Source organism: Solea solea, chromosome 9 (genome assembly GCF_958295425.1).
Source record: "Solea solea chromosome 9, fSolSol10.1, whole genome shotgun sequence".
Classification (NCBI taxonomy): domain Eukaryota; kingdom Metazoa; phylum Chordata; class Actinopteri; order Pleuronectiformes; family Soleidae; genus Solea; species Solea solea.
Window position 1 is genome coordinate 19267033 of NC_081142.1, and position 12731 is coordinate 19279763.

The 12731-nt window shown below is 39.6% G+C and overlaps 1 protein-coding gene across 1 annotated transcript; it reads left to right on the forward strand.

Moving 5' to 3' along the window:
- The first annotated feature begins 197 nt into the window (after positions 1 to 197).
- On the forward strand, positions 198 to 12331 carry mccc1 (methylcrotonyl-CoA carboxylase subunit). Its single transcript, XM_058639415.1, has 19 exons — positions 198 to 429; positions 1875 to 1918; positions 2164 to 2303; positions 2423 to 2518; positions 2678 to 2799; positions 2948 to 3095; positions 3178 to 3299; positions 3399 to 3510; positions 4118 to 4199; positions 4290 to 4417; positions 4511 to 4694; positions 5986 to 6095; positions 6635 to 6851; positions 6948 to 7034; positions 8045 to 8094; positions 8283 to 8420; positions 8733 to 8840; positions 10515 to 10586; positions 11264 to 12331. Exons 1-19 carry the CDS (start codon positions 374 to 376, stop codon positions 11402 to 11404), a joined length of 2157 nt encoding a protein of 718 aa, XP_058495398.1. The 5' UTR covers positions 198 to 373; the 3' UTR covers positions 11405 to 12331.
- The last annotated feature ends 400 nt before the right edge of the window (positions 12332 to 12731 follow it).

Consider the following 12731-nt stretch of genomic DNA (forward strand, 5'->3'; position numbering starts at 1 on the left):
ATGGTGTTTGTGACCTGTGAAAACGCCGCCCTCTGTTGGCGGTTTGTGGTTACCACAGCGTGGTCGGTCAATGATTCCCCACCTCCATGTCCTCTTTCCTCATTGGCTGTCGGCGCTACGGGTCCTCGGAAAGATAATAATAAAAAAAATATATTATTATGTCGTGTGGTATTTACTGTATCTGTGCATAAGTGACACTGTGAAGTCTCAGATTTACTTTCTACGATTTAAAGTAAGTGGTTAGCGGCAGTTAAATCAAACTGCGTACTTTTAAAAGAGTTTAAAAGAGCTCTATTAGCACTTCGCCTTTTCCACCTCCTGCGGCTGTTGCTCAGTCAGTCAGTTAACATAGCGGAGCTAGCAGCCGTTAGCTATGGCTGCTGTTATCCTGAGTTTCCCCAATCTGCAGGGTCTGCGGGCATTTACACAGTGAGTGTTTCATATTATTATTATCATTATTATTATTATTAGTGTACTAACGCGTATTTTTAGTTGCTGTCTGTATCAAACTGACTCACTTATTCCTCCAGACGCAGACATATGTAGACCGGACCAGTGTTGTGAAGCTAATCACAGAAGATGCACTTCTGTAGCTAAGTTTATAAACAGTTATTTCCAGTCAATAGCACCAAATAATGTTCTTTATCAGCCGAACATGAGCGCATTGAACTGTGCTGTTCATGCTGCGGGTTATTTAACTGTACAGAGGATACGAGAGCAAGGTTAAATAAAGGTAGCGGTTAGCATGGCTAACGTTGCACATTCAGCTTCGAGGTTATTAAAGGAATAGTTCGTTTGATTTTTTAAATTTGAAGTGTGTCAACGATCTGCCTATGGAGAGACTCACTTCACAGTTTATGTATTGTTTTTATAGGAATGGGGATAGATGTAGAAGCCTATACGGACAAATGTCAATAACCTTCTCACTATCAACATGCTACATGTGGACTGATTTACTGGTTTACAGATGGTGACAGACTAGAGCTGAACAACATTTTAGTCGCATTGTTGTGTTATAATTTTCTTAAATACCAACGTAATCAAGGTTCTATATACTGTTAGGGGTGGGATTCACAGGGTCCTTACTACATGCTCCATGATACCAATAATATCACGATACAACGATTCTGTGATAATCAATATAATATATTGATTGCAAGATAATCATATTGTGGTACATCATATCTGTCTTACTAAAGAAAACACAACATTAGAAAACATTTGAAAAGTGCATGATTTCTCTTATTTATTAACAACATAGAGAACAAAGTGCAAAAAGTCTACGTATTCAACATAGATTGGGTATCTTAACGTAGTTTTCTCCACAATTATCCCGCTGTAAGCTCCCTCTTCTTCAGCCAGACAACTTCCATCCAAGTTTCTCTTATTCATTTGAGCAGCGCCACTGTGAGAAAACATGGATATTTTGACCCACCCCTACTGTGTTTATACATTGTACAAACAGGGCGTGCCTCAGATTTGTGAAATGCTTCTGTCTTTGACAAGTGTTTCTTGCTTTTGGAAGTTTAAATCCAAACTGAATTGTTTTTAGTCTTTGATTATCTGATATTTTATTGCTTTAATTATCGATAATGACAGATTTTAAGCTTGTCTTCGTTTTAACTTGTACATTTTAACTTTAGCATATAGTTTGAATTACTTTGTTATACGTTATATGGGCTAATGCTGTATCTATTCTGGTTACCCACTGTCTATACAAAATATTGTGCTCTATTTATTTTTATTATTTACGTTGTAATTTTTTTCTTCATGTGAAAATCCTCCAGTTCTTCTGTGAGATTTCTCTTTAAATGTTGCATGTCTTGTCTGAATATACTGATCACAAGTGAAGCTGTTCACCCTTCTCTGTTCAGAAAACTGTCATGGACCAAAACAGGCGTGAGGCACGTGTCAGGAGGTCAGTGAATGTAGATACTGCAAGAATTATCATAACAAGAAATGACTTTGCTGGTCTGCCCCACATTTGTCCAAGTATACAGTATATTAAATAACATTTTTATTATTTGTTATTGCAAAGGTATTGTGAATCACAATTATTTTGGTATAGTTAAATTTGAGGCACATTAGGTTTTTTTCTATCTATCTGGCTTCATTTAAAGAGCAGTTGCTGTCATTTGAAAAAATGTAATTGTTCCTCTCTAGGTGTGAAAAGAATAGAGAAAGTGTTAATTGCCAATCGAGGGGAGATTGCATGTCGTGTGATGCGTACAGCAAAGAAGATGGGCGTCCGTTCTGTGGCAGTGTACAGTGACGCAGACAGACATTCCATGCACGTGGCCATGGTGAGAGGCTGCATGCATTTGTATCATGTCTTCATGTTCTTCCCTGTTCTCTGCAACATGTTTAATGAATACAGTCAAACATTGTGTTTTTTTTCTTGCTTTTTTTGTTTGTTTTGTAGGCAGATGAAGCCTACCATATTGGACCTCCACCATCCCAAGAGAGTTACCTCTCCATGGAGAAAGTTTTGGAAGTGGCCAAGAAGTCTGGATCACATGTGAGTGAATTATTATAGGTCTGTTTTTATCTTGTGTGTTGTCTTGTGCTCTTTTGAAAATAAAATATTTTTAATCTTGAATTTTCAGGTTGTTATTAAACTTTTTAAAAATATTTTATTCTTTAAATCTTGTACTGTATGTGTGTTTGGGGCATATAGGCGGTCCACCCTGGTTATGGCTTTCTATCAGAAAACACAGAGTTTGCAGAGGCGTGCAAACATGAAGGCATCATCTTCATTGGACCACCTTCCGCTGCCATTCGAGACATGGGCATTAAGAGGTGACGCAAACATTACATATTTGTAATATCTCTTTGGAAGTGTGTTGTTCTCTTACAAGGAATTGGGATAGGCCCAGGAGCAGCTGAAGAGGAAAAATAAAGCAATAATATCAAAACATGCATTTTATTCCTCTGTGACCACCTTCAGCACATCAAAACACATCATGTCAGATGCTGGAGTGCCAATCGTCGGTGGTTATCACGGAGACGACCAGTCAAATGAAAGGCTATACGCAGAAGCTGCTCAGATCGGATACCCTGTGATGATTAAAGCAGTGCGAGGAGGAGGCGGGAAGGTGAGGATGAGAAACAGACGACGTGACTTCAAGATTGGGCAACAAACATAACTCTGTTTGTTTTGTGTGTGTGTGTGTTTAGGGGATGCGTATTGCACACTCAGAGTCAGAATTCTTAGAGCAGTTGTCGTCGGCGAGACGAGAGGCCAGAAAATCCTTCAATGATGACGTCATGCTGATTGAGAAGTTTGTGGAGGACCCCAGGTAACACTTTGTGCTAACCAGCCAGTTCTGCCTTATTCTTGATTTCATACTGACTAAAGTAGTTAAAAAAATACTTCTCCTCCTGTCTGTGTCCTGTAGACATGTAGAGGTTCAGGTCTTTGGAGACATGCACGGTAACGTTGTCTATCTGTTTGAGAGGGACTGCAGTGTGCAAAGGAGGCATCAGAAAATCATAGAGGAAGCACCCGGGGTGAGTGCACAGTGATGATCTGACTGATAAAGAGTTTAATCAGTTGCTGGGAATGTGCACCGAGGAAATTTAACATATTGCACCACAATTTGAGTTAATTTAATGTGCTAATAGAAGTGAGTTTTAGGTTCAGGATATATAACCTAGTATTATTGTTGGCTGAAATTAAATTGTCATTGAATATATCTTGGAAAACAGCTTTTTTAAAAGATTGGCAAGTTCTCCTAATTGTGAACAAAATGTGAAACATGTAACTGGAAAAACCAACATTTACATTGCAACTGTAAAATGCATTGATTGTTTGGGGAAAAACTTTGTGTAGACTTTGGCTTAAATGGCTGTTTTTCCTGCTCCCAACTGTAAACTACTCTCAACATTGATCTGGAAAACTGGTCTGAACCTGGTGATCAACATTAAATAAAGGTTTTCACTTCTGCGATGACGAAAGCTGGAAACATTTGTGGAATAAAGTGAAGATCACCTTCTGTGTTGGGGCACTTAAGTGCTGGATTTGTTACACAATGAAAATCTCCAGTGCTGCACCTGAGCGATCATGTGAAAATATTTGTTTAATATTGGTTATTGTTTACCCCATATATTTTTTCAGCCTGGTATTAGTCCAGCGGTTCGGGCGAAACTTGGAGAAGCAGCAGTTAAAGCAGCCAAGGCTGTGAAATACGTCGGTGCAGGTGAGACACACACACAAACACAGAGTCCATTACCTTAACGACAGAACACACAGTATAGTATACTAAAGTCATAATTGTCTCCCTGTGAAGGTACGGTAGAGTTTATAATGGATGCCCAGCACAACTTCTACTTCATGGAGATGAACACGAGGCTGCAGGTGGAGCATCCTGTCTCTGAAATGATCACTGGAACTGACCTGGTGGAGTGGCAGCTCAGGGTAAAAAAAAAAAAAAGAAGGAAACTGAGCTTTGGGTATTTTTCTTTGGAGGTTTTTTTTCAGAAACTGATAATGTTTGTGGAAATCCTCCAGGTGGCAGCAGGGGAGCGTCTGCCTCTCCTCCAGGATGACATCATCCTAAGGGGGCACTCTTTTGAGGCTCGCATCTACGCAGAGGACCCAAACAATGATTTCCTTCCAGGGGCGGGGCCACTGCTGCATCTCTCCACGCCTCCTCCAGATCAACACACTCGCATAGAGACTGGAGTCAGGGAAGGTAGGAGGTCTACATCCAACTCTGTGTTTATATTTCCAATTCATCATTTAACGACAAACATCAACTTTCTTTTGTTGTTCTTTCTAACAGTAGCTTTACTGGCTGATTGCACAAAAAATAAAGAAAGATAACACTTCTAAATATCTCTGAAAAATGCAGTGTTGAATCCAGTCACCATCGTTTCTGATTATCCAGTCAATCAACACTGGTGTACAAAACCAAAACTTTTCTATGAACAGTTAAGCCAAGCACCATTCCATGTCTTTCTACTATTCACTTACTTTGAGACATTTCATGTTTTTTTTCACTGTTGCCTTCTTCTGCTATAGATCAGCTTCTTCTTCTATTTCTGGATTAAATCCTGAGGGCAGGAACTGTGTAATGTGTAGCACCTCGACCAGTTTAGGTCTAATTAAACATATACATTTAACCATATTATGTTGGTGTGGAAGTCTATCTTTGAGAAATTAGATTTTCTACAAATTCAGTTTGGTTCAATCTACGCGTTTTTAAAAGTTTGGTTCGAGTCGGATTTACGGAAGCGTAGAACTGCCACAGAGGAGGAAAATAAATATGATCTGATCGATTACTGCACATGTTTAGAGTCTAATTCTGTGTACTAGGCTGCAGCGATGGCACGCTGTTGTTCACAGCTGAAGGATTGCGACTACAGCTGCTTAATGAAGACGCTAAAATCCCTCGACAGAGGGTCAAGGAGGAGGGTGTTACCATTAAAACATCCAGAGAGTGTCAAGCGTCTTCAGCAGACATATTTAGTCTGAATCCTTTAGCTGTGCATGACGGCGCATAATCACTGCAGCAAAGTGCAAGGAATTACACTGTAATCATGTGCAGTGGTCGGTCAAAATAATCAGATGTCATTAACTCACTCATACCAGTGTGTGGGAAGAATCTGTGCATCGCCAGTGGAGACGCTCTGTATACAACAAAAACAATAAATGAGGAGTGAGAGAGTTACTGTTGCAGCTGTGAACCGCAGAGCAAACAGAGCCTCTACACCTTCAAACTCATTCCTCCCTGATGTAAACATCATGCAATGATCAATCAATAAACCCAACTTTAAGACAACAAAAAACAATCTTGTTATAACGAGAAACGGCTCAGATTTAGTTTTCTCCTCTGTGGCAGTTCTACGCGTCCGTACAGATGGAACAATTATTAGATTTCTTTCCGTTATGGAGTTTAGCTAATGAAAGATTATCACATGACATGTTCAGTCAGTTATAAATAAATCACTGACCTTGTGTACTTGTGTATGTGTGTGTTTTAGGGGATGAGGTGTCGCCACATTATGACCCAATGATCGCCAAACTTGTGGTGTGGGGAAAGGACCGATCGGCTGCCCTGAAGAAGCTGCGTTACTGCTTACGGCAGTATAATGTAAGACACACACACGCACACACACAAGGTTGATAATTTTCATGTTATTCAGAGTCGCTGAGTTGCAGTTGCTGTGAGTTAACACTTTATCAGTGACCGGGGGGGAGACTATGACTGGCCACAAAAACACATGTGAGGAGTCACACAGGAAAAGGGGTTCATGTCTCCATGTCAACTGCTCAGCATTTATTAAGCAGTCTTATTTTGGTATTCATTTTTGGGTTTCAGCTTTCGTTACCTCTTCCTAATCTCTGATTGCCTGAGGTGGCTGGATTTTTCACAAACTGCTCAGATTTCCAGCGCGACTCAAAAAGGTCGTGGTCTGTGGGGTCGGGGGCTTGCAGCGACTTGCAAAATCTGTCCGCTAGAAGAACATTTCTGAGCTGAAAACTGTGTAGTGTGAATAAGACTTGAGTCTTAAGAGATAAATGTATTTACAAAACCTCAAGCCCCACCATGCGAGGCAGGATTTGACATAAATTATACAACAAACAAATGCAAAACTTTTCACTGCACCCTCTGACTGCGTCTGTCCTCAGATCGTCGGACTGAATACCAACATAGAGTTTCTGCTGAATCTTTCGGGCCACCGGGAGTTTGAGGCTGGGAATGTGTCCACCAGCTTCATCCCTCAGTACCACACTCACTTATTCCCTGCTCCCACACCTCCGTGCGGGATGACGATCTGCCAGGCGGCCCTTAGCCTGGTGCTGCAGGAGAGGAAACACACACAGGAGTTCACACAAGCCTCCGCTGGTGAGTGTGGACAATGTGTCATGTCAGGATGAACCATTTACTGCTATTTACAAATAATACAACACGTAATACGTTTGTGTTTGTGTGATTTTTCAGATCCTTTCTCCCCGTTTGGCGGCAGCAGTGGCTGGAGAAGCAACATTGTGTTTAACAGAAGTATGAAGCTGCAAGTGGGAGACAAACGTAAGTACAAGTCATACTAATGAGCTTTACTGCCCCCTGGTGTACGCAAAGTGACTCCTGTTCTGCTGCACAATCAGAAGTAGATTTGTTTTTTTAATCTGCTCGTTTATTTTTTACTTTTTTCCACGAACAAATCCAGTTCCTCATCAGATAATATAGATCTTTTTTCAGGCAAAGGTCACAGCAAATAAACAATTTCATTTAGTTTGTAATGTCAGATAACTGTTAATTTAGTTTTTTTTAGTATTAAAGAAACAAAGATTTACTGATTCCAGTGTCACAAATGTAAGGATTTGCTATTATTCTTTGACATTTATTAGTTCAATCATAAATAATTTATCCATGTCATTGTTGGTTTACATTTAGGTGATTTACCAGATGGTTACTTGCTTAATCTCAGCAATTATGTAAGAGATACGGGTGAAAATGTGAGTCAATGATAGAATGCAAAATTGGAACTTTTATATTAGCAACAGTGGCAAACAGAGGATGCATGTTTGTTTGTTCAGAAGAAGCAATAAAAAAACTTTCCTACCACAGTGCAGTGTCTGTAAATATGTCTGAGTCATGTAACATACAAACTTGTTTACATGATTTTGTCATCACATTACTTTTCCGTTAACAGGATTATTTTACTTGTTCAAAAACAAATATTATACGTGCAGGATATTTCAGAGGAACAGGTGATGAGAGAGTGAATTTACTTGATTTGTTGTTGCTGTAGTTGTTGTAATAAGAAGCTCAGTATCGCTGAGGTCGACTCATAACTGTGCATCTGCTTCAGTTTAATGACTGTTTGAATAATGAGGTTGAGGGCTGGTCTGCTCTCTGACAGTTTGTTAATGAAGTCACATACATTATTTAAAGCGTCTAATAAAAGTATCACTGCAAGGCCAAAAATAAGTTCAGTGGTGTCAGGAGGACGATGATGATGATATTCCAATAAGGACTTTTTCCCACCATACTTTTTGTCTCTTTTTAAAACCATTTCTTCTCATCTGTGTCTCCAGAAGTTGATGTGTTGATCAAGTATAACAAAGATGGAAGCTACAGTATGCAGGTGAGCTGGAAAAAAGCTTTTTTATGGCATAATTCTCATTGAAAAGCTACAGTGTTTCTAGTTTTTAGGTACTTTTTGCTCTATATATTGAATAATAAACAGCTATAATAATAGTTAAATATGTAAATACAATAAAGGATGTGAACTGAAGTGCACATTTATCATAAATGATGTTGATTTTTTCACAGATTGGTGAGGAGGCATACCACGTGACTGGGGAGGTAGAGGTCGAGGGTGGAGCTTCGTATCTCCACTGCTCTGTCAATGGAGTGCTGTCGCGTCCCAAACTAGTGATCCTGGACAACACCGTCCACCTGTTCTCTGCTGTACGTTCCTAAAACCACTGCTGTCAGTGGAGTGACCTCACTCTACATCGACCATGTTTGTGTGTTCACGATTTGCATTTTACAGATTCCATAAGTCAGTGAAGCAGAAGCAAACAACTCTCACAGGGACTGATGCTCATTTACAGGATTTAGAACAACTGACATTTGTCTAATTCAGTAGTTCTCAAACTTGGTGTAAATAGGCCGCACAAAGTCAGCTACAGACTTTTCACAGGCGGCAGATTTATTCACAATAAGATCATTTATTGATAGCTGTGTTACTGTGTGACATTTTTTGCATGTTTTGTGCAGGAGGGAAGCTCTCAGGTGTCTGTGCCAGTGCCCAAGTATCTGGCTGGTGTGAGTGGCTCTGGAGCTCAGGGTGGAGCAGTGGCCCCCATGACTGGAACCATAGAGAAGGTCAGTGTGGTTATGATTGCAGTGAATTTAATAAAAAAAAAAATTTGTGAAGCCTTTCATAGAACTCCAGTGTACAACAATGATTGCTCTCAACATGATCTTATAAACGGTTATTACATAAAAAACAGAACTAGAATAAAAAAAATGGAAATAATGTCTTATTAAAATAATGTATTTAGTTTGGATTCCATGCTTCCCCAATAAGGAATTTGTTATCTTAACCATAAAAGGGCCAGAAAATGTCCTGTGAGTAAGTGCTTTTTGCCCATTTTTCCAGAATAACTTTCAATATCTGGCAGTTATTTACAATTTACTGCATCTTAAAATAGATTATTTACTATTTAAAATGAAGGGAAACAAAAACTGTAGTTGTTTCAGATTTCAGATTTGAAATTTAAACATTATAAAACATATTTAAAATAAAACATTTATAGTTTTTGTCTCAATGTCCAAGAACAGGCCAAAAAATGGAAACTATGTACGTGCGTATGTGCGTTTTTTCCTACTTTTTCCTTTTCTGGCACCAAAGACGCTGATTTGCCAGCATCCCACAACAGCGCGAGTGAAATTACCATTAAAACAACAAGTTTGCTTTGAGACACTGTTGGAATTTTTCTGATAGCGCAAACCATCACATACTTTGTTGTTTCTCACTGTTGCATTCTGTCATGTTTTTAATTTTGGTGCCCATGTTAACAGATTACAGTGATCATACTGCATACTTTTGAGTTTCGGTGTCTCACTTTATTTTTTTCCTTGTGTGATGCGCGCAGTTCAACCGGCATGATTTCATAAAGCTGACACCTCTTTCTCACTGTTAGTGTTAGTGTCGAGGCTGAATTGCAAGTGAGGCCCAGCACAGCAGCGAAGCACACGCCACACATCCAGTGTGAACCAGTGTTAAGCTCCAAGGATTAAATCAAATCCTTGTGTTCTGCTGCACTGAATACATTCAGTGGTGTCAGTGGATCAGTGGTAGAGGGAGTCGTCTTTAAATTGGAAGGATGAAGTCGATGTGTCTGGACGAGACACTTAACCTCCGTTTTGCTCCTGACGGCTGTGCCCGCAGCGAGCGACTGGAGTAATGACATAATTCTTAGTGTGAAGCAGCTGTAAACTAGAAAAGCACTGTATAAATACAGACCATTTGTATTAATATAAAATAATGGAATAAATTTCATCTGATTATTAAATGATTGTCCATTAAAGACATTATCTTTTCAAAGGAAAATTCAGATGCATCAAGAGGCATTTTATGAGCAGTTTGTTGCCGGTCACAATTTAATTGAAACGAGCTGTGAAGTTTTTAGAGAAAACCACCTCCAGTCATCAGTTTAAATGATCCAACTGTGTATTTCATTACTGCTTAGATTTGTTTTACATATTCATTATTAAACTGCATGTGTTACTCCATCACAACAAAATTAAACAACTGAGTGTTGTTAATTTCCTTTTCTTGTTCCAAGTGTTTGTGTATTATAATGATTATATGTATGACTGTGTTAAGCACCTTGTCCATTATTTATTTCAGAGTGTAGAAGTGTTTACGATGCTCGGCGAAGTGAAGCCGACGTTTTTTGTAAACGTGTACAAACACAATTATATATGTGTAATTGAGAAAGACGTGAATGGTCTTTAATTCACTCTGAACGTCCTCTGCTGTGCTGTCCTCAGGTGCTGGTGAAGGCTGGGGATAAAGTGGCTGTAGGAGATCCACTGATGGTCATGATCGCCATGAAGATGGAGGTGAGCACGCACGCACGCACGCACGCACGCACACACACACACACACACACACACACACACACACACACACACACACACACACACATACATACACACACACACACACACAAACTTATTTTTAGACACATCATAGAAAAAGCCCCTTAAAGTTGTGGGGTCCAGACAAAAATGTCCCCACAGGGTCAAAATGTACTCACAAAGACAGGTTTTACATTTTCTTGGACCTCACAAAGAAATAAATACAAGTACAGATGCACGCAGAATTTACTTTAACCAGTTATCTTTGCAAGGGAGGGTGTGTGGTACATTTAAAGCTGTAGTGCGTAACTTTTTAAATATAAATAAATGTGCCTCTGTGTTTGTCAGTATAACAGTGTTTTGATCTCGTTTTGCCCGGCGTTATTCCTGTGCTGCACACAGGAAGTAGCACTGACAGTGGTTTGCCTCTGCAGGCACTAAACCACCCCCCACCCCCAACCCCATCCCCATCCCTAACCTTAACCATAACCAATTAATGCCTAACATCAACCTTACTGATTACTGGTCCTTACAAGGTCCGTGTGTTTATGCCATGAGGACACACACACACACACACACACACACACACACACACACACTCTCTACTGTGTTTTCTATTAAATTTGACCGGGTTTGTTTTCTCTCCGTCGTCTCCGCAGCACACAATCCGGGCGCCAAAGTCCGGTGTGATTAAGAAGGTTTTCTTTAGCGAGGGCTCTCAGGCCAATCGCCACGCTCCTCTGGTGGAGCTGGAGGAGGAGGTGGAGGTGGAGGAGAAGGTGGACGGTGGCAGCCAGTGAATTCATCCAAACACACAAACACACTAACACACACACACACACAGGTGAGTGTGAAGGAGCTGGGACTAGGTACTGTGACAGCATCCAGCATTACACGCACTCTTTGTTACAATACAAGTCAGTCTGGTTTAAGCTGCTACCCAGGATGCACTGGGTGAAGGTCAAAGCTTGAGCCTGTGTTGATTTTATTGTTTTCTTTTTCCTGTTTTCAGTCTGTAATTTGCTGACATTTGTTTGGTTTGTTTTTCTTTTGTTTCCCTGTCCCTTCTCTCTGCGTTGGTTTCTGTTTGCTGGTGATTTTGATCTTTTTAGTTTTTTTGTTTCACTCTGATGCAGTGATTTAGTGCAGGTGACATAGATTACTGCCTGAGACTAACGTTGTTCTTTGTGCCTTCACCATGTCCGATATCAGAGTGAAACTGTCGTTTACTTATAACTATGGGAAATAGATTACAATGTGACTGGTTTGTTTCTGAGAAAATGACCGTGATTTACTGTCAGTGCTTCCTCCTATGTTAATTTTCCTATATCATGTACTGATAAACTGAAGGATTATACTCCTCCTGACATAGATGCTGTGGATAGTAATTATGAAATACGGTATACACTGTATATTTTTATCGTCGACAGATTTACCGTGGCGTTCATTAGTGTTCACACATTCTATTGTCCCAGAAATGACTGGGCCCAAACTGTAACATTTTGGTCCTTCAAAATAAAAGCAAGGGTTTAGCGTTTGGCACAGAGGAAAAAAGCCAGATTAAAAACACTCCCGACTGATTCTGATCACACTCACAGCTCAGAATATCGCTGACAGATATTTGTCTGGTTTGTTAATCTTTATTCGATCAATTCACTTTCTTCTCCCTGACTATGCTGCGAGGCCTTGTATACGACTAATGTCAATATAAACAGAATTATTTTGTAGATATTTGACTGATGTTTTCTTTTTTTTTAAAGAAAATGATGATCTGATGATACTGTAATAAAAAAAATCAAAAGTACTCGCAGGTCTGTGCGTCTTCCTTCATGCAGTCGTGGGTTACTTTGTACATATGGTTATTTTTACCAACTTTTTTTGTTGCTTATTTTAACCATACAAGGGCCAGAAAATGTCCTGTGACAAAAAGTTTTATTTAAAAAAAAAAACACCGTAGTTGTCCATGAATACAAGATTTTGCATGTTCAATTATTAAAACATATTTGAAGTAACATTTGTTTGAGTTTATGTCTCAATGTCTAAAAACAGGCCAAAAAAACGTATGTACAGGTGTTTTTCCAACTCTTTCCTTTCTGGAGATTAAGATGCCGATTCTCTGGCTAAATG

Excerpts from the sequence above, each read along its gene's own strand:
- mccc1 (XM_058639415.1), top strand. The coding sequence starts at position 374 with ATGGCTGCTGTTATCCTGAGTTTCCCCAATCTGCAGGGTCTGCGGGCA. Across the intron at positions 1,919-2,163 it reads CGTGAGGCACGTGTCAGGAG|GTGTGAAAAGAATAGAGAAA; the intron begins GTCAGTGAATGT and ends GTTCCTCTCTAG. Across the intron at positions 7,035-8,044 it reads GCTGCAAGTGGGAGACAAAC|AAGTTGATGTGTTGATCAAG; the intron begins GTAAGTACAAGT and ends CTGTGTCTCCAG.